A 26,797-nucleotide genomic window follows, 5' to 3' on the forward strand; every position below is an offset into this window, starting at 1 on the left:
GTTAACACCACATTTTTTGTTTTGATAAGCATCAATTATGTTTTGAGGCTGATAATGGGCTGACATGTAATGTCCCGTCTTCTTTAATCCTTTTCCCTAACTAGGAATAATGTTTATGCCTTCAGAAAGTATTCATACCCGGATGACTTACACATTTTTTTGTTATGTTACAGCCTGAATTCAACTTGGATAAAATTAAATTAAATTCTCAACCATCTGCTTACAATTCCCATAATGACAAAGTGAAAACATGTTTTTAGAAATGTTTACGAATGTGTAGAAAATTAAATACAGAAATATCTCATTTACATAAGTATTCACACCCCTCAGTCAACACTTTGTCGAAGCACGTTTGGCAGCGATTACAGCTGTGAGTCTTTCTGGGTAAGTCTGTAAGTGCTTTCCACACCTGGATTGTGCAACATTTGCCCATTATTCTTTTCAAAATTCTTCAAGCTCTGTCAAATTGGTTGTTGACCATTACTAGATAACCATTTTTAGGTCTAGCCATAGATTTTAAAGTAGATTTAAGTCAAAACTGTAACTCGGCCACTCGGGAACATTCACTGTCTTCTTGGTAAGCAACTTCATTGTAGATTTGGCATTGTGTTTCAGGTTATTGTCCTGCTGAAAAGTGGAAAGCACACTGTACCAGGTTTTCCACTAGGATTTTGCCTGTGCTTAGCTCCATTCCATTTATTTTTCATCCTGAAAAACTCCCTAGTCCTTGGTGATTACAAGCATACCCATAACATGATGCAGCCAACACTATGCTTGAAAATATGGATTGTGGTACTCAGTAATGTGTTGAATTGGATTTGCCCCAAACATAACACTTTGTATTCAGGCCAAAAAGCTAATTACTTTGCCACATGTTTTGCAGTATTACTTTAGTGCCTTATTGCAAACAGGATGCAGTACATGTTTTGGAACATTTTAATTCCGTAAAAGTTTCCTTATTGTCACTCTGTCAATTAGGTTAGTATTGTGGAGTAACTACAATGTTGTTGATCCATCCTCAGTTTTCTCCTATCACAGCCATTAAACTCTGTAACTGTTTTAAAGTCACTATGGGCCTCATGGTGAAATCCCTGAGCGGTTTCCTTCCTCTTAGGCAACTGAGTTAGGAAGGATGCCTGTGTCTTTGTAGTGACTGGCTGTATTGATACACCATCCAAAATGTAATAATAACTTCACTATGGTAAAAGGGATTTTTAATGTCTGCTTTTTTATTTTTACCCCTCTACCAATAGGTGCCCTTCTTCGTGGAGAATTGCCAACATCCCTGGTCTCTGTGGTTGATTCTGTGTTTGAAATTCACTGCTCGACTGAGGGACCTTACTGAGGGACCTTACAGATAATTGTATGTGTGGGGTACAGAGATGAGGCAGTCATTCAAAAATCATGTTCAACTCTATTATTGCACACGGAGCGAGCAACGCTTGTGACTTTTTATGGACATTTTTACTCCTGAACTTATTCAGGCTTGCCATAATGGAGTTGAATACTTACTGACTCAAGACACTTCAGCTTTTCATTTTGTATTAATTTGTAAACATTTTGAAAAACTGAATTATGGGGTATTGTGTGTAGGCCAGTGACCAAACATCTCAATTGAATTCATTTTAAACTGAAGGCAGTGTATGCCGGTCTTCACATGGAATGGTGTTTTTCATTTTTACATTCCTATCCAAGAAGGGGATTATCAGGTGAAGCCTCGTAATTCAGTCCCATTTTCTATGATGGAGAAAGACAGAAAAAAGAAGAGAACCACAAGGGCAGGAGGAAGGCCAGAGCCCATAATCATAGTGCATAATCGACGGGCACCTGTGTTCACTTTAAAGTTGTCTACGAGAGTGTTATCTCTCTCATAATAATAGTATTGAGTCCTCTTTTGTTCCTGTGTTCTGTGAAATTATAGACATGTTTTATGTTACCACATTCCATTGAGGTGCACTCATAGAGCGTACATGGTTCATTCATACATACACTCAGGGATTTTCAACACCGCAGGCATCTCACTGACGTTTACAAGAATGTGCCTGTTGTTGTGTATAGATCAATCAAGTGTTTTGCTGAGAACTTGTTGTGAACTTTGACTGTCTGGTCGAGAACAACATTGACTTGTCCTGTCACCCTGTCAAGGCCCCACCCAGCCATCTCAATGAGGTTGGAGTGAGGACGGGGGAGAGGAGGGGTTAGGTTGAAGAGAGGAGGGTGAGTTTGGAGTTGGGAGGAATGAGAAGGGGTAGAGGAGGGATGAGGTTGGAGTTGGGTCAGGTCACTAGGGGTCAATGACAACATGTTATGGCTCTTCAGATGTTTCTTTGTTGTCTCTTGTTTTAGCTATAAAGCCCCTTGAGAGGGGAGCTGAGTCAATTCCATGAAACCGAAGAGCATTCCTACTGTACAGAAGAGGCCATGTGTGACATATTTGTGGATATTGGGGTAGTTTGTAGTACGGAAGGGCAGAAGGATCTTGTGGTATGCAAGGTTTTTCTGAGTGAAAATCACATGTTTGTCTCTAGTAGGTACATTTTTCAATTTGGCATTTTGACAGTCAAAAAACAATAAACCAAGCAGTTCGATCTAACAGTGAGGGAGACGTTCACACCTTTATTCAGGACAGCCTTTCCAGGGTTGATGGGCAAGCACATGTAAAAAGACGATCTGTAGGTTGTGACTGGCGTATGGTTTGATGGGTTCAGCTCAATGAAAACCTGCAGCTACTTATTCAACCACAGCTGAACCTATAACCAACTCGGATAAGTCTTGTATATAGCCCACAGATCAATTGCATAAGTTATGACTAATAACTTCTAACTAACATATCTTCAAAAGTTCTTGGCAAATGGAACGCCTGACTTATACAATAAGTGTCTCAAGAGAAGGTTTAATTGACTGGCATGAGCTGGTGAGTACGCTGTCATAGAAAGCTGTGCTCGTATGAATTTATGATCTTAAAAATGAGATTAGCGAATCACCCATACCATAAATCAATATACCTGTAGCAGCATATGCTTGGCTTTAGCTGTATTCATGCCATGTGATTCTGATCAGATCATGCTGTCAGTTAGTGTCCAAATACAGAGCTGGTCTATCTCAGCCTGCCTATCTCAGCCTCCCTATCTCAGCCTGCCTAGCTCAGCCTGCCTATCTCAGCCTCCCTAGCTCAGCCTGCCTATCTCAGCCTGCCTATCTCAGCCTCCCTATCTCAGCCTGCCTAGCTCAGCCTGCCTATCTCAGCCTCCCTAGCTCAGCCTGCCTATCTCAGCCTGCCTATCTCAGCCTGCCTATCTCAGCCTGCCTATCTCAGCCTGCCTATCTCAGCCTGCCTATCTCAGCCTCCCTATCTCAGCCTGCCTATCTCAGCCTGCCTATCTCAGCCTGCCTATCTCAGCCTGCCTAGCTCAGCCTGCCTATCTCAGCCTGCCTATCTCAGCCTGCCTGTCCTCACTTCGCTACAATATGTTCAATTTAGCTAAAAGCATGTGGCTGTTCAGTCAGTCAGTCAGTGTTGTGCAGCAAACTAGCGTAGCCTGAAGCTCTGTTGTGTCATTAACATTCCTGTAGCTGAGGAGAGGTGGCTCCTTTAATGTTTTGAATGTTCTGCTACATGATAAAACAGCTCGGCCTGTCACCTGGGACCTGAGCGGCACACTCCATACCCCCCTCCTTGTCCCGTCCTTGTTGAACTGTTCCTGGAACTACACCTCTCAACACTCAACTTTAACAACTAGTTTGTGCTGCCAGTAATTTAGAAAACTTCTCTCTTTCTCACTCCTTCTCTCTGCCTGTCTATCTTTCTCTCTCGATCTCTGTCCATCCTCCCCTCTCTCTCTCTCTCTGTCGTTCTCTCTCTCTGTCTCTCTCTCTGTAATTTAGGAAACATCTCTCTTTTTGTTATTTCTCACTCCTCTCTCTCGCCTTCTCTTTCTCTTTCTCTTTCTCTTTCTCTTTCTCTTTCTGTCCTTCCTTCCTTCCTTCCTTCCTTCCTTCCTTCCTTCCTTTCTTTCTTTCTTTCTTTCTTTCTTTCTTCTTTCTTTCTTTCTTTCTTTCTTCTTTCTTTCTTTCTTTCTTCCATCCTTCCTTCCTTCCTTCCTTCCTTCCTTCCTTCCTTCCTTCCTTCCTTCCTTCCTTCCTTCCTTCCTTCCTTCCTTCTTTCTTTCTTTCTTTCTTTCTTTCTTTCTTTCTTTCTTTCTTTCTTTCTTTCTTTCTTTCTTTCTTTCTTTCTTTCTTCCTTCCTTCCTTCCTTCCTTCGTTCCTTCCTTCCCTCTCTCTCTCTCTTTCTCTCTCTCCACCCCCTCTCTCACAACACCAGATTATAACACTGACTCATCCCTTCACTGCCAGATTGATAGACGGTCTGTTTTTATCTGAAACATGTTAATTCACCCGGCTGACAAAAACACTTAATTCCCTTGGCAGACAGTGCTAGATACATTTAAAGTGATTATCTTGCTGATGGACGTGAGAGACACAGCATCGTGTTCTCAAGAGGCCCGGGCTGTCATGTGTGGTCTCCTGGCATTGGTGTGTGTGTGTGTGTGTGCGCGAGCGCATATGTTTGTGCATGTGCAGTCCTGCCCTGTCTGTCTCTCTCACTGATTCTGACGTGTGAGGTATTTTGTTCACCCTCAGGTTAACACTGAGTGGCGTTCTTTAAAAACACTACTGCAAAACAAACGAGAGCCTATAGGTAACCAGATCTGATGCTATCAGCTAATGTTGTTGATTGCTTCTGTTTACCAATCACTGAGAGTGTGACCTAGGGCCAACCACTTGAGCCCTGGAGCTCTGCCCAGATTCACTCTGCACTAATTATTGTGTGTGTGTGTGTGTGTGTGTGTGTGTGTGTGTGTGTGTGTGTGTGTGTGTGTGTGTGTGTGTGTGTGTGTGTGTGTGTGTTCGAGTTTGAGTGGTCACACGTTTAACGACTAGATTAGAGTTGGCCACTCCTGCCATATCTTACATATTGAAGTAGCCCCCCAGAAAGACTCAAGAGAGTTCCAACCTAATTCAGAATAAGACATTTTATTTTTCAACAATTACAAAGAACAAAATATTTTAAAATCATATTTATATCTTACATCAGCTGTACAGAGATGACGTGTTTTTTCTAAATGATTCTGGAACAAGAACTGAACTAGAAAACCGAAGAGTATTTAAGTCGATGAAAAAATATTTGTCAATACAAAATAGAAAAGAAGACGTTGAACTGAAAATGGAATCCATAATATTGTATCCTGATGCAGTGTTTAGGCCTCTTAACTGGTCACAAAGTATTTTACAAAATAATACCATGGCCTCTTATAATAGCAAAAAAAAATCTTGGCCTCTTTGGTTCCATGATTAGGTATGATACATTTGAACAGAACTCAATTTGCTTTCTATAAAAATAACTTTTTTTCCAATGGCAGTTTCTTTCTTTTTTAACTAATCACGCAACTTTTCAGTGCAAATATTGTAACTATCATTCACTTTGAAGAAGAAGCGAAAGATTACATTTCAAGTACTGGTAATAGTTAATAACTGCAACAAAAATTTCAGTTTGTCTGGTGTCTGTGGGTCAATACTATACATTGCATAGCTCATGCGGCACTTATATTTAAAAGGATTGTGAGCAAGTGTCGGTGTACCACATTGTACTCTTTAAAGGCATTTCAATCGGCAAGTGCTATTTAATGTGCATTAGGAAGTGCTATGCTGCACCAGGACTTTAAACCAAACAACATGGCAACTCTTTCGCTTTTGATTTCCCGACTGAAATGAGAGTGGAAACTGGTTGTGCTACAGCTGCTTGAAGAAATTAAACTCTTCCCGTTAAAAGTGTGAACAAAAGAAAGGAAGGATTCAGAAGGAAGTAACAGAAGGTCAGTGTTTCTTCCCTATTGTCACTGTTTCACGTCACCGCCTAAACTCCCAGGTTTTGATGACAGCTTCAGCATTCAGTGTGTTGGAATGTATTTTTATGTTCCACTCACTCTTCTGACACGGAAGCCATTTTGATTTCCGGACGCTGGCCCGTAAAATGAAAACGGTTTTATATAAAAATGGTATCTTGTGACACATCAACAAGATGTATTTCTTGTTAGAAGTGCTGAAGTTGTATAAGAGGTGAGTTGTCAGTGCTTTCACTCTACGTTTTGCAGTCATACTTTCTTGAAAGAGGCGGGGTTGGGAATCGTCTATCAGCAAGTGCACCTCCTTCATAATCTCAGGCTCTTTCCCACCTTCGTCAGAGTATCGAAAATAGAACTCTCCATTTTCAGAATAGAAATGGCAATCTTGGAAATATATATAATGCGACAAGTACCAGCTAGTTCCAATCCCTCTGATAATGACACCTACATGAATTGGGATAGAAGCATATGTTCACATGTTGGCAAAAGAAAAAAGGCTTTGACCAGAGAATATTATTAACAGACATAAATATATATACAAGTGTTTGTTCAGGCATATGTGAGAATGAGTGTGTAGGATATGCGTAAATGAATTAAGTTGTGTGTGCATGTGCGTATGCCTTATGTCCATAAATATCACTTTGATTTCTATAATTCATTTTGGAATATCCTTTTCTTGTTTACACATGTTCTTAAAAGTCCACTTGAAGCACATGCAGTCTCAACTCAAGCGCATCCACACTCCTCCACGATCATATTGGGTACGTCTCTCTTGACGATGTTGTATTCATCGTCGAAGTAGAGCATTGACATGGTGCTGAGCTTGGTGGGGATGCAACAGGAGTTCATGGAGCCGGGGCTCATGCCCCTCATCCGATACTGATTGACCACTGCAGTGTGGAAGGACGACGCCGACCCTGGCACCCCCGCCATGTACGCTGGACAGTTACCCTCGCAGTAGTTCCCAAAGTACCCCGACGGCGCGATGATCCAGTCGTTCCAGCCGATGAGGCGGAAGTCTATATAGAACTGCTGCCTGCAGCACAGGCTACTGCTCCCGTCACACTCCAGCCCCCTCTTCCTGATGCGGTGCTTGTTGTCCGCTTGCCGGGCCTGTACGACTAGAAACGGCCTGTGGGACTCGTCGTTCTGGTTCACGAGGATCGGGAAGACCGCCAGGTCCTCGCAGCCCTCACAGCGCACGTCCAGGTTCTGCCGCCGGCCGCCCTTCTCGAACACCATCTGGATAGCGTTGGTCAGGGGGAAGGTGTGCCAACCGCTCCTCTTCAGCTCGACACGCTTTTCCACCAGGTTCCACTTGCTGCCCAGGCCAGGCTCCTGGTAGTACACCTTGACTGTGACCTTCCTCCGCTGGCCCTTGTCCAGGGTGTTAGGAAGCAGCCTTAAGTACAGCCAGAGGGTGGCCTGGGTCACATACAGGTGCTGGTTTCCCTCGTTAGAGATCAGGAAGAACAGGCTGGATTTCGATGATACCAGCTCATCTGGGAAAGACAGGAACAGAACAGGAAAAGTCTGTTAAAAGTCAGTTTAAACCTATAAAGGTTAGTATGGCAATGCTAAAAGAGGAAACAAACACACAGATTCATTGGCTTTATGGTGTAAACAAACATCTTTCAAAAACCTTACTGCTATTGGACAAAGCGTCAAGAAGATACTACCACACTGGGTGGTTCCAAGCTTGGATTGTTGGATGAATAGCTGGACAAGAACTGGACACATTGGGAACAGTTCAACAGTTTGGGATTAAATTGAGATAGACGGTTACTATGGCCTCCCTGGTTATAGCCTGTCTTAATGTCATCTTTATCTGGCCTGGGATGTAAACAGAGTTTGGACTGGTACTAAAGGGATTTGGTGGATGGGTGTACACTGGGAAACAGCTCTAACAGAGACACTCAGCCTCTTCTTGGTCCAGGGCCCGTATTCAGAAAGCGTCTCAGGGTGCTGATCCAGGATCAGTTTTGTATTTTAGATCATCATGAATAAGAGGGGGGACCTGTTCCTAGATCAGCACACCTACTCTGAGACGCTTTATGAATACAGGCCCTGGTCTTGTCACATAGGCCTACATGAGGTCTGCAACGACAGCGCAGCATCAGCAGGTCTGGAATCAGTTCCAGCTGGCCCTTGCCTATAGGGAGCCTTGACAGTGACAATGACAGTACAGATCTGGGATCAGGCCCACTTGAAGTTGCCCCTGGCCCTGAGTCGGGGTGGGTATGGAGAAGAGGGTTTATCAGAGCCAAGTACAAAGGCTCAAAGGCTTTGCTGTGAATACTGCAGAAAAACGAGAGCTTACTGAGCCTAACTGCTTACACAATGCACAGTAATGTGATGTAAAGGAAGCAAAGGCACGGTAAAGCCAGGCACATTGAGTGAAGAGGAGCACAGCTTCACTGTGGATTTATGATGAAGGAAAAAATGAATTTACATGAAACTAGCTGGCCTTCCCAACAACCCAACTATCACCACAGAAACCTTTTTCTGGCTGCACAGTGTGTGCCAATGTTCAGTCGTTTTTTGGCTTGTGCCATATTGTTTTCATGTGTGGGTAGGTTCAGGTTCGGGTTAGGGTAGGGTCAGGGTCCAAAGTCAATTTCAAATCTAACGTGCACTTGTCACATGACATGACCAAAGCAACTCCTACTCTTCCACACTCTTCAATAGCCAAGGCAGTAACCGAAATAGATGGTTTCTCCCCAGTCCTCCAGTGAGAGTGAAAACGTCTAACCTGAGAGACCGTCAGCAGCACTCTACATGGATCCTCTGTGACTGTCAGGTGGAGGAAAGGGTCACCTCTCCAGCCTGAACACTGAGCTGTGCTGCCTGCCTATCTGCTTGCCGCCCCAAAGCGAGGGGACCCGACCTGGGCGGGCCTGTGCCCCATCATCAGGCATCAGCTATAATGGAGGCTGCTCTGGCCTGCCCAGCCAGTCTCCATCTGCACTGCCTCACACATCACAAGACAGGTCATCTCCTTGTTATTACTAAACTCAAAAACTCAACAGACAGCTATAGACCACACTCTGACTGTACTAGCACCAGGCCATGGGTAGCAGCACAGCTGTCAAGACATGACCATCAATAAGCAAAAAAGTAAGACCTAGTGTCTCCCGATTGAAATGGAGGTTCTATTTATCTTCTGTTTACCAATGGATGACGTTGATATATTACTGTATCGGTTATTTCTTCTTTCAACGGGGGAGGCTTTGTGAAACAAACCTAAGGGGTCCATTTTTCACTCTGTGAGTAAAGAGGGAAATTGTCTCAGATGGAACAGGATACTCAAGAACAGAATATTCCCCAAAAAGACACATCCAATCAGAAAGGGGTTTGTCAGGTGATCTTATGAGAGCGCCAATGCAGTATACAGCATTCTTTCTTTATCCTTCTCAGGAACAGAAACAGAGTTGCAGAGAAAGCGTCTTCAGATGCTATCACTATAGCTGACATTGTGGCATCTTTGTCGGGCGACTGCTGTAGTAACCGTACGCAACAACGGCAAATACAAGGTCTAACAGGCAAGCATGACGAAGTCAATGAGTACTGTGCAGGCAGGAACCAAGTCCCACTCTAGGACTATATAAGGGAGATGGTCCCTCACACCATGCATTCTAATACGGAACAGTCAGTGGCAGTGAGTTCACCATTCCAGTTCACTCTACATTCAGCATGCATGGTCCTGACACAAAGCGCTGACCTTATGTAGATGTACAGCCATTCTAAAGCAGCCCTGATTTCAGGTCAGCTTGTCAGGGTTATTCAGCTGTTCCCATAGGAGAACCCTTTTTGGCTCCAGGTAGAAGAACCATTTTGGGTTCCATATGGAACCCTCTGTGAAAAGGGTTTGACAAGGAACCCAAAAGGATTCTACCTGGAACCAAAAGGGTTCCCACCTAGAACCAAAAAGGGTTATCCTATGAGGACAGCCGAATAACCCTTTTAGGTTCTAGATAGCACAATTATTTCTAAGTGTATTTGAGAAGCACCAAACAGGGTTGGCTTTGATCAGCTAACCAAATCACTGACACTAATTGTGTTGGAGAGATGCGCAGACGGTTAGAGAAACTCTGGGGTGACTTAAACTGCTATAAGAATAAGAGGCAATGAAAAGTTTGATTTGAATACACGTGGGCCCAAGCAGGTGGCATCATTGATCATTTCCAGTCCCCCCTTCAGCATCTCTAAGCAAATTGTTCTGTGAGCTCTTCTCAGTGCCACGACCAGCTGGCAGCAGCTACCACCCTGGGTAATACTGCCAACTGGCAAGGAGGGCAAAGAGGCACAAGGAAGGACACCCAACTGAATCTACACAAGTATACAGTACAAAGTTACAGAGCTTTTGTGAGTAATGTGAAAATATTATGGGGCTTTTCAAATCCTTTTGGAATTGTCCATATCATTCCTTTGAACGTGAATGTGATATTATACCTACCCTTAATCTATTCTATGCAAACCATGGATTATATGTGTTGTTTTGAAGATGAGTGCTATGAGGCTGTTATAGTGACATTATTTATGAGTCTCTGGGGTGTGAACCTAAGCCTGAGGACACACTTTTTCTATGCTCACACTCTAACAAATGCTTGGTTGTTTGGTTGACCTAACTGCTGGGTTGCAGGTGTTGGGTCACGTTCTTTTCTTTAGAAAACCGCTGGGTTATTGACGCTGGGTTATTGACACTGGGTTATTGACGCTGGGTTATTGACGCTGGGTTATTGACGCTGGGTTATTGACGCTGGGTTATTGACGCTGGGTTATTGACGCTTGGTTATTGACGCTTGGTTATTGACGCTGGGTTATTGACGCTGGGTTATTGACGCTGGGTTATTGATGCTGGGTTATTGACGCTGGGTTATTGAGATATAACCCAGAGGATCAGAAGACTGGAGGCATCATTTAGTAAGGGGCGTGGCATTCAGATAGTTATTTTTAGCCACCTGAGTAAATGTCATTCCTGCTCATCTGTTCTGTTGAATAGCTATCACATGCTATGGTTAAACATGGACTTCTTTGTAGCTTTAATGATGCGTATAGAAGTGTACAGTATATAAGCATCATTCCCTAAGTTCCCTAAAAGCCTCTGTAAATCCCATTGTTGGGACACAATAAGGTGGTATAACTTACTATATAATATGTCATAAATTAAAACGTTCTTCGCAGTGTGATGAACATGACGAACAGTAGTGTTGGATCTGTGACATCCACTTGTATAGATAATATCTTCGCTAACTCTGCAGAGCTTTGCTCCAGAGCAATATCAGTTCCCATTGGCTGTAGTGACCATAACATTGTGGCAATAACAGGGGAAGCCAAATTACCAAAGGCCGAGCCTAAAGTTATCATGGTCAAGTCATAATGACAAAGTTGTTGTGAAGATGGAGTGAGGTATGTCTGTTATAAAAACATGTTCCTCATTTTCGAAACAAAGATCAACTGTACTAGTTGTTCGGGCTCTTGTCCCATCTTGATTACTGTCAGGTAATATGGTCAGTTGCAGCGAAGAAAGACCTAGAAAAGCAGAACGCCTTGCCCTTAACTGCACACACAGAACTAACATCAACAACATGCATGACAGTCTTTCACGGTTGGGGGTTGAGGAGAAATTGATTACTTCTCTTGTAGTCTTTTTAAGAAACATTTGTGTGTTGAAAATGCCTAACCACTTGTATAATCTATTTGCATACACTTCAAACAGACATACCGCACCAGACACGCCTCTATGGGTCTCTTCACTGTACCCAAACCAAAAACAGATTGAATGTGTAGCTCAGGTATGTATAGAGCCATGTCGTCATGGAATGCTCTTCCATCAGAGGTTACTCAGGCAAAAGAAAGTCTAGCTTCAAAAGACAGATTTAAAAAACATATCGTGTCACAACGCCTCTCCTATTTCTAAATATCTAATTTAACTGTACTGAATATAAGAATATTGATATGTACAGTTGAAGTCAGAAGTTTACATACACTTAGGATGGAGTCATTAAAACTCGTTTTTCAACCACTCCACAAATTTCTTGTTAACAAACTATAGTTTTGGCAAGTTGGTTAGGACATCTACTTTGTGCAAGACACAAGTAATTTTTCCAACAATTGTTTACAGACAGATTATTTCACTTAGAATTCACTGTATCACAATTCCAGTGGGTCAGAAGTTTACATACACTAAGTTGACTGTGCCTTTAAACAGCTTGGAAAATTCAAGAAAAGGATGTCATGGCTTTAGAAGTTTCTGATAGGCTAATTGACATCATTTGAGTCAAATGGAGGTGTACCTGTGGATGTATTTCAAGGCTAATCTTCAAACTCAGTGCCTCTTTGCTTGACATCATGGGAAAATCAAAAGAAATCAGCCAAGACCCCAGAAAAAAATGTGTAGACCTCCACAAGTCTGGTTTCCAAACGCCTGAAGGTACCACATGCATCTGTAGAAACAATAGTATGCAAGTATAAACACCATGGGACCATGCAGCCGTCATACCGCACAGGAAGGAGATGCGTTCTGTCTCCTAGAGATGAACGTACTTTGGTGCGAAAAGTGCAAATCATTCTCAGAACAACAGCAAAGGACCTTGTGAAGATGCTGGAGAAAACAGGTACAAAAGTACATTTATTCACAGTAAAACGAGTCCGATATCGACATAACCTGAAAAGCTACTTAGCAAGGAAGAAGCCACTGCTCCAAAACCGCCATAAAAAAGCCAGACTACAGTTTGCAACTGTACATGGGGACAAAGAACTTTTTGGAGAAATGTCCTCTGGTCTGATGAAACAAAAATAGAACTGTTTGGCCATAATAACCATCGTTATGTTTGGAGGAAAAAGGGGTATGCTTGCAAGACGAAGTACACCATCCCAACCGTGAAGCACGGGGGTGGCAGCATCATGTTGTGGGGGTGCTTTGCTGCAGGAGGGACTGGTGCCCGTCACAAAATAGATGGCATTGTGAGGAAGGAATATGATGTGGATATATTGAAGCAACATCTCAAGACATCAGTCAGGAGTTAAAGCTTGGTCGCAAATGGACAATGAACCCAAGCATACTTCCAAAGTTGTGGTAAAATGGCTTAAGGACAACAAAGTCGCGGTATTGGAGTGGCCATCACAAAGCCCTGACCTCAATCCTATATAAAATGTGTGGGCAGAACTGAAAAAGTGTGTGCGAGCAAGGAGGCCTACAAACCTGACTCAGTTACACCAGCTCTGTCAGGAGGAATGGGCCAAAATTCTCCCAACTTATTGTGGGAAGCTTGTGGAAGGCTACATGAAACGTTTGACCCAAGTTTAACAATTTAAAGGCAATGCTACCAAATACTAATTGAGTATATGTAAACTTCTGACCCACTGGGAATGTGATGAAAGAAATAAAAGCTGAAACAAATCCTTATCTCTACTATTATTCTGACATTTCACATTCTTAAAATAAAGTGGTGATCCTAACTGACTTAAGACAGGTCATTTTTACTAGGATTAAATGTCAGGAATTATAAACTGAGTTTAAATGTTTTTGGCTAAAGTGTATGTAAACTTTCAACTTCAGCTGTATATGTGAATAGTGTGTAAATAGTGTTTTTGTTGCATCTTGATGTCTTTCCTATATATAAAACTATTTTTGTTTTGAATTTATTGTAATATTTTATGTTGTTCTTGTCTATTACTGTTCTGTACTTTGTCATTTATTTGTAGGTTTCTATGTGGACCACAGGAGGTTGGTGGCACCATAATTGGGGAGGATGGGCTTGCGGTAATGGCTGGAGCGGCATAGGTAGGATGGTATCAAATATAACAAACACATGCATTCCAAAAAATGGCAACTGTTAATTTGACAAAACCCTTTTAGAGATGACCATAGGGGATCCTAATAAACTAAACTCATGGGTGGCCAATAAGATTTAGCTGAAAGCCATGCCCCTAGTAAGACACGCCTCCTGAACATAAACTAAGGATTACATTCAAAAGGGCCCAGCTAGCAGCTGGGTACACCCAGTATGAGAGTAACAAAAACCCAACTGATGGTTAAATTAACCCATGTTTGGGTAATCCCAACAAACCAACATGTTGGATTATTCACCCAACTCAACTGGCTGGGTCAAAATAACCAAACATCTGTTCTGTACACTAGTTAACCAGCGCTGGGTTACCAAATAACCCAAAGTGTCCCCAAGCAGAACAGCTTGGGGAAAATAATAATTTAAAACATCTATAAATTATAAACACAAGCAACATTTGGATTTGTTTCGTTTTATATTTCAAGCTATTTGACTGAATGTTCCTGTATGCATGGAACCCGCATCAGTTGATTTCTGGTTTCATGCTCCCTACCCTTTAAATACAAATACACAATATTCCAAAAGTAGGCTACTACTGTGCCTACTGTAAGGAATTTGTGACTGTATTGTTTTCAAATCACAGACCCTTTCTGCTTTTAGCGGGGCCGGGGATGATGCGAGACATCACCTTGATCAACTGTGTGGTCCAAACTTTACGCGCACCAGACCCAGGTTGGTCTTTGCGTAAAAGTGGTTTTATTTGTAGTTTTTTTTGCCTAGTACAATAGAGTAAACGGTAGCTTGCCTGTAATATACAACAATTACACACCTGTCTCTGCGAAACTGATTATCTCCGCGCTTTCCTCCAGCACGTCATTGGCATTGCTGGTCGCGTGTCCATCCAGATTCGGGATTTCTACTCTGCCATCCTCGCGGACTTTACCCGCGTGGAGCTTCCGAAGCGCAGTCACCATCGCCGCCTTCGGGATAGGATGGGTGATGTTGGGTCTTACCCTCATCTGTAACCTGCTCAAGATATGCCTTTTCACCGCCTCCAGAAAGTCAATGTCCACCCGTCCCGATTCCTCGGGCTGACCGATGCCACACGAAGTGCAAGTTTCCTGAGCTACGGTTTGCGTCTCCGTTCCCGGCAAAGGTCTCAAGGATCCGGGCGCCGCTTCTTTGCAGCGGACAGTCAACACACAAGCAACAAATAATGCCACTTTGATTATACAGTTAATCATTTTCTTTATGAAGAAAAAAAAGTCGTGATATTTAAAGTGCAATAAGCCTATAATTCGTTTTCTACTATAAAAAGGTATGCACAATATTGCTGTCAAAAGTAGGCTATTCACTTGGCGTTTTTAAGAAAATATTTTCTTAATTTCGAATGAAAATAAATATAAAGTTGTAGAATCCCGTTAGTCCGTATACATTTGCAAGGAGTCCATGCAATAATAAATATTTCACTCAATTCAGGCGCGTTTTGATGGAATTAAATATTCCTTTCACCGTAACTTGAAATATTCCCCTTATTTCGTGTCTGTGTTCATTCCCGATGTCTGTCACTCAGTTGACTTCACTTCAGGGGCACATTGGGAGTCAAGTCCGTTCTGCTTGTCTCAATGCCTTTGCTTCACCCTTTCAAGGTAACACAATTTAAAAACCAGTAGGCTACCATTATCCGTCAATTGAGTTTCAGTTCAATGCCTGACGTATCATGCCATGGTTTAATTGAACTGCAATCCACAATAACCATCATTTAGAAACGAATAGAAGAGGACAAACTAAACGAATAGAAAACCACCCATTGGTTGATAAACTCAAGTCAGGATATTCCATAGATGGAAAAAGCTGAAGGGTCGGTCAAATAATAACTTATCGCATATTGTAGCATCCAGTTTGTCATTTGCTTTGGACTTATTCCTTCAGTTTTTGTTCCTGTGTATCCTTATTAAAATGCATCTTAATTGGATTTGTATTCCCGATATGAAATTGCCCTGGTATACTTGAGCATAAAGAGGTCTGATGATCGGACGAACCTTTCTCTTGCTAGGTCGATTTAGGAGCCCTCCATAGACTGAAAGTTTTTATACAGGGAGTTGAAACCACGTGGGACGTCCCACCAACTCAACAGACTCCTAGTATTTGGTAGGAGATTATGCCTAGGCTTAAGGTGAACTATCCTCCTTAGCTCTCATGTCCAGAGAAAATGCTTATGTCCTATGGAAAACGAATTAGGAGAGATAAAACAATGACTTAAGAATTCGAGTAACCAATTGTTTACCAGACTGACTAATGACTTGTGCATAATGCATTGATTTGCGCACAAGATATATAATCATTAGCATAGGCTATCTTTACAGTGGAAACGATCTACAATCGTCAATAAACGTCCATCATAAAATACATTAACATTTAATATGTTCCTTATAAAGCCTGTAGGTCTAATAATAACATTTCCATCAACACATGCTATCCAAATGCTCTTTTTTTGTGGCTTTTTCATGAATTAAACAAACAGAAAACGTGTCCCCTATAGATGCTCCTAATTAAAAAATTAAAAATGAATGGTACCGACAGATTTTTGACAGGCCTTTCTTGTTGTGGCTCAAGCAAAACAGCATGGCGACCATAAGCATCTCCTAAACAATACTGATTGTATTGGAAACAACACCAAGGTCATAAAGATTTAAGCGCCAAAGGTGACACTACCAAAGGCACCACTTTCATTATTTGAAGTGACACAAAAACATTGACCAATTCAAGTCAGAGCTCTGTTTTGTCGTCACTCAAATATGAGTGAATTATATGCCTAAATACATATATCTCATAATACTTTTGACCTAACATTGGCAACACGGCAATTTGTGAATGCCCAACATATTTTAAAGCAATTTTTTTAGGTGCGCTCTCCCAATACTACAACAAACACATCAAGTTGAAAGTTGTGAAATGCTGCCACCTTTCTTCTAAATATTGCAACTACACATTGCATGAACCGCACACATTTTTTTGCAATCTGAATCCAGGCAATACACCGATAGACCTGAGCCATATAGCTTATATAGGCATATCTATCCAACAGTTTAAAAATAAAACATGAATTTACAGCATAAATCATGAAATATGCTGGATAATATTGAGGGGAAACAATGCACATACAAATACTGTGTAGGCTAGTATAGATAAATTAAAACGTTTGCACTGTTTCTAATTGTCATAGGCCTACAGGCCTACAGACCTATAGCCGATGTATTTGTCAAATGCAGGTCTGTGCAATTCCGGTCCTGGAGGGCAGAAACACTTTTGGATTCTATTTCTAACTGTAGTTACTTGGAATTAACCATGGGGCCTCATTTATAAACGTTGTGTAGGCCTACATACAAAATACATAGGCTACCCATAAACATACGTGCGCCATAAAAAAAAAACTGAACTTGACCTGCGAAAAATGCAATTTCAGAATGTGGGAGGGACGTCCCCCTTGTCTCCAGTGAAAGTTGCACCCCTGCCCATAGGCCTATTAGGCTTACAACGTCCCGTCTCTAATTTAATTGGACCCACTTTATAGTAGTAATTCGATTTCAAATACCCAATTTTGCTCCATGCGATCCGATTCGGAGCGCAGCTTAAGGGTAGAACCGGCGGTTCACCTTTACCATTTAAATTTTTTTTTAGGCTACTGTGTATCTGAATAACCTACTGTAATTTCAAATGCCTCAAGTAAACAACATTTAATCTATAAACATAATACATATTTTCATGCAGAATAATTTCCTCCCCACCTTTCCTGACCATGATAGGTTCATGTTACAGAATAACTTTTAACCTTACAACAAATTACCATGCGCATCTCTCATTTAATTGGGCCTATAAATTAGGCTATTATTTCAAGTATTTTGCTCTGTGCATCCAAAAGGGAGCGCGGTTTATAATATAGCCTACAGTAGAATTTAAGAGATGAACAGACAGTTGATCTTTTGCTTTGAAGAGTGTAGGATACCACCGTAAATTGGCCTACTAGGTTTTACATTTTGTTGAGCATACTAGACAACGTTTCAGAATTTGTGGGCAGTGCAGCATATTTAAGTTTGGGGAAAAGTAAATGCAAAACATTATCGAATTCAAACGATCTGTTTACAGGTCCACAACAATTTGCAATTGTTTTTTTTCTTTCAGAAATGGTCAGATACAGCAAATGTTACTGTAAAAGTTTTAAACATTCTGCCAACACCTCCAGAGACATTTGATCACATTCGCCATTGCCATTTCCTTAAGAAACTGCCCTGGCCTGATTGCAATACAAATAAATAGTAGCCTAATGGAGTTTTTTGTCACGCCCTGACCTTAGAGCTTTTTATGTCTCTATTTTGGTTTGGTCAGGGTGTGATTTGCTTGGGCATTCTATGTTCTTTATTTCTAGGTTTTGTGTTTCTATGTTTTGGCCGGGTATGGTTCTCAATCAGGGACAGCTGTCTATTGTTGTCTCTGATTGGGAATTATACTTAGGCAGCCTGTTTTGCAACCTTAGGTTGTGGGATGTTTTTCTTCTTCTTCTGTGTAGCCTTCAGAACGTGACGTTCTTTTGCTTAGTGGTCAGCTGTAATAAAAGTATGAACACCTACCACGCTGCATCTTGGTCCACTTCTTCCGACGAGCGTTCCACTTTTTGTAGGCACTAACTCCGCCATGGTTTGTTAGACAAAATTAGGAAAATGAATGGTGTTTTTGGAGGGTTTTTGGATAAACCCCGAAAACAAGGTCTGTGGCAGACACAGGTTTATGAGATTTTATACGTTTTGTGAGTTTAAAATAATTGATGTTATAGAAAAAGCACATAAAGGCTTCATAATTCATAAAGGTCATGTTAACTGCTATTATCCCATAGAACAAAACGTATAAGATCTCCTAAGCCTGTGTTAAGGATCGGACCCTATTTCTCTCTCCAATTTTAACCTAAAATGACATACACAAATCTAACTGCCTGTAGCTCAGGGCCTGAAGCAAGGATATGCATATTCTTGATACCATTTGAAATGAAACACCTTGAAGTTTGTGGAAATTTGAAAGTAATGTAGGATAATATAACACATTAGATCTGGTTAAAGATAATACAAAGAAAAAACATTTTTTGTTGTTGTTGTAATTTTTCATATTTGAAATGCAAGAGAAAGCCCACTGTATTATTGCAGTTTAGGTGCAATTTAGATTTTGGCCACTAGATGGGAGCAGTGTACGTGAAACGTTTTAGACTGATCAAATTAACCATTGCATTGCTGTTCAAAATATTGTATCAAGTCTGCCCAGATGTGCCTAATTGTTTTATTGATACATTTTCAAGTTCATAACTGTGCACTCTCTTCAAACAATAGCATGGTATTCTTTCACTGTAAAAGCTACTGTAAATTGGACAGTGCAGTTAGATTAACAAGAATGTAAGCATGTACGGGCCATTGAAGAAAATGGTGAACTCAGCCAGTGATGCCTGTTTGAGGATGAAGCCCGGAAAGACCTGCCTCCCAGGTCTCCTCTTCAGACACCGCTCAGGCCCCTGTGCCCACAGTTATCCAGGCCACCTCTCCAACTTCCTTCTAAGCCACCCCTCCAACTGCCTTCCAGACCACCTCTCCAACTGCCTTCCAGGCCACCTCTCCAGCTGCCTCCCAGGCCATTTCTTCAGCTGCCTTCCAGGCAACCTTTCCAAATTCCTTCCAGGACACCTCTCCAACTGCCTTCCAGGCCACCTCTCCAGTCACTTCACAGGGCACCTCCCCACATGTATCAGGCTGTGGTTGGGAAACACCTGATTACTCTTCTAATTTCAACCCAGTTGATGTACGCCCCTTCCTAAAAGCAGGGTTCGGGAAAATTACAACAAGGAGTAGGAAGAGGAGAAAACTGTGATTTTGACAGATACACCCAGGCACTGGAAGAAAAGCATAAAAAGTCAAGCACTCAGAAGGCAAAAAGAAAAATTGCCCTGACGAAAACAATAGCTGGAAAGAAGCAAGCCAAGACAAACCACACTGAACAACAACAAAAAAACGACCCTGCCTAAGAAAAAAGGCAAAACAAAGCAGATTGAACCAGAATATTCCAGAAGGAAAACGTGTGTGCATGGAGCACTTTAACAATTCCAAGGAGGTCTGGGTGCAGTGCTGGGAATGCAAATTATGGGCCCACCAAGCTTGTACCCCAGGACAGATATACAACTGTCACAAATGTGACTCTGATTAAATGAGCATGTCCAACAGTCACACACACAGACACACACCACAAACGTTCAGGTATAGGTGTTTCGTTTAGCCTAGTTGTTGTTTGGTTGAGAAATACCATTTAGTGGAGGGTAAAATAATACACATTTTATTTAAGGTTATTATAATTTCTGCCCAACAAAATGTTAAACATGGCAATGTTGCTCTCACACATGTTTCATTCTGTTACAATATTCACCCCAAGCACTGTTACTAACCCTGCCCATGGGGTAAATTGTAACACTTCACTCCTTGTATTTAAGACAACACCATGCCTCTTTCTAGAGCTTCGACATTCCGAAGTGAAGATCACTGACATCATGGTTTATTTTTAACGCGGCATCAACGTCGTCATGACATCGCCTACAAGTGTGATCGGAGAGAAGCAGTCCTAGCCCATCTTGTTCATATTGTACGGTCTTTGGTGGCACAATTCCATATGACGTCACATCCGGTTCATATAATCGTTATCACACGACGTCCGGGAGTGGTCAAAATATCCGCATTTGCGGCTGGTAAGTGGAACTTGCCCTCTACTTTAGCTTTCCCATGGTGTATACCGGATAACAGCAAAGAAAGACACCAAACACATTACGAGGTGAGACGTTTGCTATCTCTATGCACTTTTGTAGAAGTATGTACAAGTGGAAATCGATATCAGAAGCGGATTTTTATTTATATTTTATTTTGGTCCAACATACCACTGTTTGCGCAACGTCTGTCGATTGACATATTCTCATCCAATATTCGGTTGACCACATCTAATTTGTATCTATCCAATCGAGAGCTGCTCCTTGAGAGAAAGTGGCAGGTAGAAAGTACCAGAAGTCTCAAATCAATTTATTTGGATCTATTTTGACAGGGGTGCAGTCGGGTAGGCTGTTGGGAGTGTTTATCTGACTGGATAAAAAAAATGCCCCCCCCCCCAAAAAAAAAGTTTGGCCCCTGGATTTTGGGGCAGAAGTTAGGGCACTTAAAAGGGACATATGTTTAGCTGCTTTGTTTTAAAAATAGCCAAAAGTTATGGGGAAGTTATGGTCTTATAGTTGGGAACAGTGTTTTATTATGATTTTAGTTCCTGTTTTGGAACTGACAATAAGGCCTATTACGTTGTGGGAATGTTTCCTCGGGTCTTGTTTCAATACATTGTTAATTTAATACAAAAATCATATTTGGATCCTCATTAGCTTTTGCAGAAGCAGCAGCTACACTTGACATGATGCCAACATTCAGTTGATGACACTTACAAGAGGATCTCTCACATTTTCTTCTTTTGCTTTCTCCTCTTGTTGTATGCCTGATTTATAAATCCATTGCATCATTCCTTCAGATTATTTTAACTATGGTCCTTGCTATCTGGGGTCCTTGGGACGTCTCTACTCCATAAAAATGTTAAATGGGGGGGGTTCAGCAAACAGACACGCTTCAACAGATGACAAACATAGGTACACGGTAAGGGTTTAAGAATCTACACTTTTTTACGTATCGACTGCATAGCGAATCAGAGGTTCATTTAAAAAAAAAAACTGCTGTGAAGGTGTGTACTGAAAGTACAGTAGGCTAGGTAGTAGTAGGCTACAACATGCCTGTGTTATCATTGTAACCTACATAATTTTGCCCTTGAAGGCTGCCACACCACTGCTGCCGTCATGAATTCAATTATAGGGGTCAGTCGAATAGGATTTTTCGACAGCCTATGTTTCAGCCAGCTGCCATTTTGAAATTGGCTGTTTTGTCAACCTTTTAGGTCCATGTGGATCTGTTTTGACATTAGATGTACATACGTATACAAAACCCTGCCTTCTTTCTCTGAACACTTTTCTGCAACTTTTTTTTTATGTTTGAATGTTTAGTTTTGTAGGCTAATTTACATGTTTGTGTCCAACTGTAGGAAGTTCTGGTGTTGGTGGAGGCAGTTTCCATTAGTGTAGTAGCAGTGGACAGTGTCCAAATCCAAAGATGGCTACTGGAAAGAGTAAGAACCAGAGCTCTCTGGTGCTGCACAAGGTGATCATGGTGGGAAGTGGAGGTGTTGGGAAGTCAGCCCTCACTCTGCAGTTCATGTATGACGAGGTAAGAGCGATAAGTCTGATCCTTACCAGACTCTGTACATTGCTCCCTTTGTAGCATGTGGTGGACACTGAGGCTAAAGAGAGACTTGGGCAAGCTGCCACTCAAACCTCCAATACTGCTTTTCCATTGAAAAGAGTTTACGATTCTGTAAATAAAATAATTCCTTCCCACCTCCTAGTTTGTGGAGGATTATGAGCCCACCAAGGCAGACAGCTACAGGAAGAAGGTGGTGCTGGATGGAGAGGAGGTCCAGATCGACATCCTGGACACAGCTGGACAGGAGGACTATGCAGCCATCAGAGACAACTACTTCAGGAGCGGAGAGGGCTTCCTGCTAGTCTTCTCCATCACCGAACACGAGTCGTTCACTGCCACCTCAGAGTTCAGGTACGTCTACGCTGATAGGTACGCCCACCAAAACTCACGGGCCAGGCAAGGAGGGCATTAATCAGAGAGGCAACAAAGAGACCAAAGATAACCCTGAAGGAGCTGCAAAGCTCCACAGCGGAGATTGGAGTATCTGTCCATAGGACCACTTTAAGCTGTACACTCCACAGAGCTGGGCTTTACTGAAGAGTGGACAGAAAAAAAGCCATTGCTTAAAGAAAAAAATAAGCAAACACCATTTGGTGTTTGCCGAAAGGCATGTGGGAGACTCCCCAAACATATGGAAGAAGGTACTCTGGTCAGATGAGACTACAATTGAGCTTCTTGGCCATAAAGGAAAATGTTAAGTCTGGCGCAAATCTAACACCTCTAATCACCCCGAGAACACTAGCCCCACAGTGATGCATGGTGGTGGCAGCATCATGCTCTGGGGATGTTTTTCATCTGCAGGGACTGGGAAACTGGTCAGAATTGAAGGAATGATGTATGGTGCTAAATACAGGGGAATTCTTGAGGGAAACCTGTTTCAGTCTTCCAGAGATTTGAGACTGGGATGGAGGTTCACCTTCCAGCAGGACAATGACCCTAAGCATACTGCTAAAGCAACACTTGCGTGGTTTAAGGGGAGACATTTAAATGTCTTGGAATAGCGTAGTCAAGGCCCAGACCTCAATCAAATCAAATTTATTTATATAGCCCTTCGTACATCAGCTGATATCTCAAAGTGCTGTACAGAAACCCAGCCTAAAACCCCAAACAGCAAGCAATGCAGGTGCAGAAGCACGGTGGCTAGGAAAAACTCCCTAGAAAGGCCAAAACCTAGGAAGAAACCTAGAGAGGAACCAGGCTATGGGGGGTGGCCAGTCCTCTTCTGGCTGTGCCGGGTGGAGATTATAACAGAACATGGCCAAGATGTTCAAATGTTCATAAATAACCAGCATGGCCCAATAATAATACGGCAGAACAGTTGAAACTGGAGCAGCAGCTCAGCCAGGTGGACTGGGGACAGCAAGGAGTCATCATGTCGGGTAGTCCTGAGGCATGGTCCTAGGGCTTAGGTCCTCCGAGAGAGAGAGAGAAAGAAAGAGAGAATTAGAGAGCGCACACTTAAATTCACACAGGACACCGAATAGGACAGGAGAAGTACTCCAGATATAACAAACTGACCCCAGCCCCCTGACACATAAACTACTGCAGTATAAATACTGGAGGCTGAGACAGGAGGGGTCAGGAGAATCTGAGAATCTGTGTTATGACTTCAAGATAGCTGTACACCAGCTGAACCCATCCAACTTGAAGCAGCTGGAGCAGTTTTGCGTTGAAGAATGGGCAAAAATCCCAGTGGCTAGATGTGCCAAGCTTATAGAGACATACCCCAAGAGACTTGCAGCTGTATTTGCTGCAAAAGGTGGCTCTACAAAGTATTGACTTTGGGTGGGGGTGGGGACTAGTTATGCACACTGAAGTTGTCCGTTTTTTCCTCGTCTTTGTTTCACAATAAAAAACATATTTTGCATCTTCAAAGTGGTTGGCATGTTGTGTAAATCAAATGATACAAACAACCCAAAAAGCCATTTTAATTCCAGGTTGTAAGGCAACAAAATAGGAAAAATGCAAAGGGGGGGAATACTTTCGCAAGCCACTGTACATGTATTTAGTTAGTTAGAACATTAAGTGTTTTATATATGTTAACATTGAGTGATCCACAATCCACGAGATCTATGTATTGTATGTAGAAGGGCAATTCCATGGTAAAGGAATTAGGCTTTGACTGTTTTTTTTCACTTAACGTATGCCAAACAAAAACCATTTCAAAGTTTAAGAAACCATACAACTTTATGCACAAGGACTCTCTGCTTTCACCCGCATAATGAAAAATGTACCAAAATGAATCTCCCTCCGGTTTTTAATGCGACCACGTTTGGCAAAAACAGTTGAATATCTGCTCCTAATTAAGATTCAAAGATGTTTGCAGAAAGAAAGTGGTGTCAGCTATGATGTGGCATCTTGCGTTGGAAAAAAATATATATTTTGGTAATAGAACTACAGTAAGTGAAGTGGATTTACACCCGGTAATGGAATGACATCATGGGTCCTTGATCTGTACTACACAGAAACGCATAATTATGGATATGTCATTCTCCTTGTTTTACAAGTCTGGACATCACAGTACAGTAGGGTGCAACTTAATACAGGAAGGTAGAGTTCAGTTGCAGTAAAGTACAATATACTCTACTGTACTTTTCTTTACTGTAAAATGTATTTAACCTTTTAACTAAAGCTAATGTGACCCATGTTATTGTTCTGCTACTGTACACTCTACTCGCTGTACTGTGCTATCCAAACTTATGAAATGTATGTCTATGATGGGTTCAGATTTGGTCCCTCTGTGGACGGGAACATACAGTACCTTCAGGAAGTATTCATACCCCCTGATGAACTGGGTCTTCACCAGGACTAATGTGTTGTGTCTTCCTAGGGAGCAGATTATGCGGGTGAAAGCAGAGAACGATACCATCCCTCTGTTGGTGGTGGGGAACAAGTCGGATCTGGAGGACCGCAGGCAGGTGTCGTTGGACGAGGTCCGGGCCAAGGCAGAGGAGTGGGGGGTGCAGTACGTGGAGACCTCAGCCAAGACACGAGCCAACGTCGACAAGGTATGTAACCAAACTTAAACGTACTGTCCACTTTGCTACAGTAGGACTAGGAACAATATACCTTTGTGTAATTTCTTACTTAGGATTTATATTTTTTAGATGGGGGGGATTATGTTATCAAAATATGTTTCCGGGAAAAAGAGATCAGAAACTGCAAGCATGATTAGAAACAACCTTTTACAGTAAATCAACTTCCATTGTCAATGTAACTATAGTGTTGAACTAACAGCTGTCCATCCTTTTCAGGTGTTCTTTGATCTTATGAGGGAGGTGCGAAAAAAGAAAATGTCAGAGAGCAAGGATAAGGGTGGAAAAGAAGGCAAGATCAAGAAGGCTTTCAAATGTTGTCTGCTTTGATCTAGACCCGACCTTTCAGTCAGACACGCAGAGCCAAACCAGACTAGAGCCTCCGCAGCACAGTGGCATTAGACAGGGACATGTTCATTAGGACATACTGTAGCAAAATGTTTCAAAACCTTTCTTATTGGACAATATATTACATCTCCCTTTGGAGCATTTTCTTCAATTTCTTGCCTACTGAACACAAATCAGATCTACAGATCCTTCCCACTGAACTGAGCCTTCTGCCATTTTAACACACATCAAATCCATACACAGTACCTCTCACATTGTGGCAGTCAGAGGGGTGGCCTAACCTATGTTAGTTATGCAAACCATCCTTTGTGCCACTGTTGGGGACGGGTCCAGCGGGGACTGTTTAGATGAAGTGCCTCAACATTGATCGTGAATATATAGGTTATGATCACAGACAATCACTCACTCGCACACTACTTAAATATGGCCTTGGTTTGATGCTCACTTGTAGGAGTAGGTAGCCTCATCACCAAGAGAAATTGGCTATGCTGTTTGATGTCTTACTGTTTGCACTGCAATCAATTTTATATTCCTACTACCACTACTACACCACTTTTTAAAATTTATTTATGGTCCACCGCATGAAAATCAGTCAGATAATTAAGTCACCTTATTCATAATCCAACATATTGTCCACATGTACAATCCAACATGTACTATATCCACATCGTGTATATAATACCGGTCAAAAGTTTGAACACTCCTACTCATTCAAGGTTTTTTATTTTATTTGACTATTTTCTACATTGTAGAATATTAGTGAAGACATCAAAACTATGAAATGACACACATGGAATCATCTAGTGCTGAGCACTTGTTGGCTGCTTTTCCTTCATTCTGCGGTCCAACTTTTCCCAAACCATCTCAACTGGGTTGAGGTCGGGGGATTGTGGAGGCCAGGTCATCTGATGCAGCACTCCCATCACGCTCCTTCTTGGTCAAATATCCCTTACACAGCCTGGAGGTGTGTTTTGGGTCATTGTCCTGTTGAAAAACAAATGATAGTCCCACTAAGCGGAAACCAGATGGGATGGCGTATCGCTGCAGAATGCTGTAGTAGCCATGCTGGTTAAGTGTGTCTTGAATTCTAAATAAATCACAGTGTCACCATCACACCACCTCCTCCATGCTTCACTGTGGGAACCACATATGTGGAGATCATCCGTTCACCTAATCTGCATCTCACAAAGACAAGGCGGTTGGAACCAAAAATCTCAAATTTGGACTCATCAGACCAAAGGACAGATTTCCACCAGTCTAATGTCCATTGCTCATGTTTCTTTGCCCAAGCAAGTCTCTTCTTATTATTGGTGTTCTTTAGTAGTGGTTTCTTTGCAGCAATTCGACCATTAAGG

General features: G+C 42.0%; 2 protein-coding genes across 3 annotated transcripts; one reads left to right on the forward strand and one right to left on the reverse strand.

Moving 5' to 3' along the window:
- Nucleotides 1–5,021: 5,021 nt before the first annotated feature.
- Nucleotides 5,022–15,754, reverse strand: LOC110527500 (inhibin beta B chain-like). The gene is made up of 2 exons (XM_021608812.2): nucleotides 14,523–15,754; nucleotides 5,022–7,405 (listed from the first exon to the last, which is right to left on the reverse strand). The coding sequence occupies exons 1-2, from the start codon at nucleotides 14,935–14,937 to the stop codon at nucleotides 6,630–6,632; spliced, it is 1,191 nt and encodes a 396-aa protein (XP_021464487.2). The 5' UTR covers nucleotides 14,938–15,754; the 3' UTR covers nucleotides 5,022–6,629.
- Nucleotides 15,755–20,394: 4,640 nt separating this feature from the next.
- On the forward strand, nucleotides 20,395–26,253 carry LOC110527501 (ras-related protein ralB-B). Of its 2 annotated transcripts, none has more exons than XM_021608813.2 (5): nucleotides 20,395–20,548; nucleotides 21,842–22,023; nucleotides 22,202–22,410; nucleotides 24,890–25,067; nucleotides 25,314–26,253. In XM_021608813.2, exons 2-5 carry the CDS (start codon nucleotides 21,910–21,912, stop codon nucleotides 25,422–25,424), a joined length of 612 nt encoding a protein of 203 aa, XP_021464488.1. In that variant the 5' UTR covers nucleotides 20,395–20,548; nucleotides 21,842–21,909; the 3' UTR covers nucleotides 25,425–26,253. The 2 variants fall into 2 exon arrangements, with proteins under 2 accessions (XP_021464488.1, XP_036838885.1); XM_036982990.1 differs by having other exon boundaries at nucleotides 20,445–20,465.
- The last annotated feature ends 544 nt before the right edge of the window (nucleotides 26,254–26,797 follow it).

This window comes from Oncorhynchus mykiss, chromosome 7, assembly GCF_013265735.2.
Source record: "Oncorhynchus mykiss isolate Arlee chromosome 7, USDA_OmykA_1.1, whole genome shotgun sequence".
In the NCBI taxonomy this organism is placed as follows: domain Eukaryota; kingdom Metazoa; phylum Chordata; class Actinopteri; order Salmoniformes; family Salmonidae; genus Oncorhynchus; species Oncorhynchus mykiss.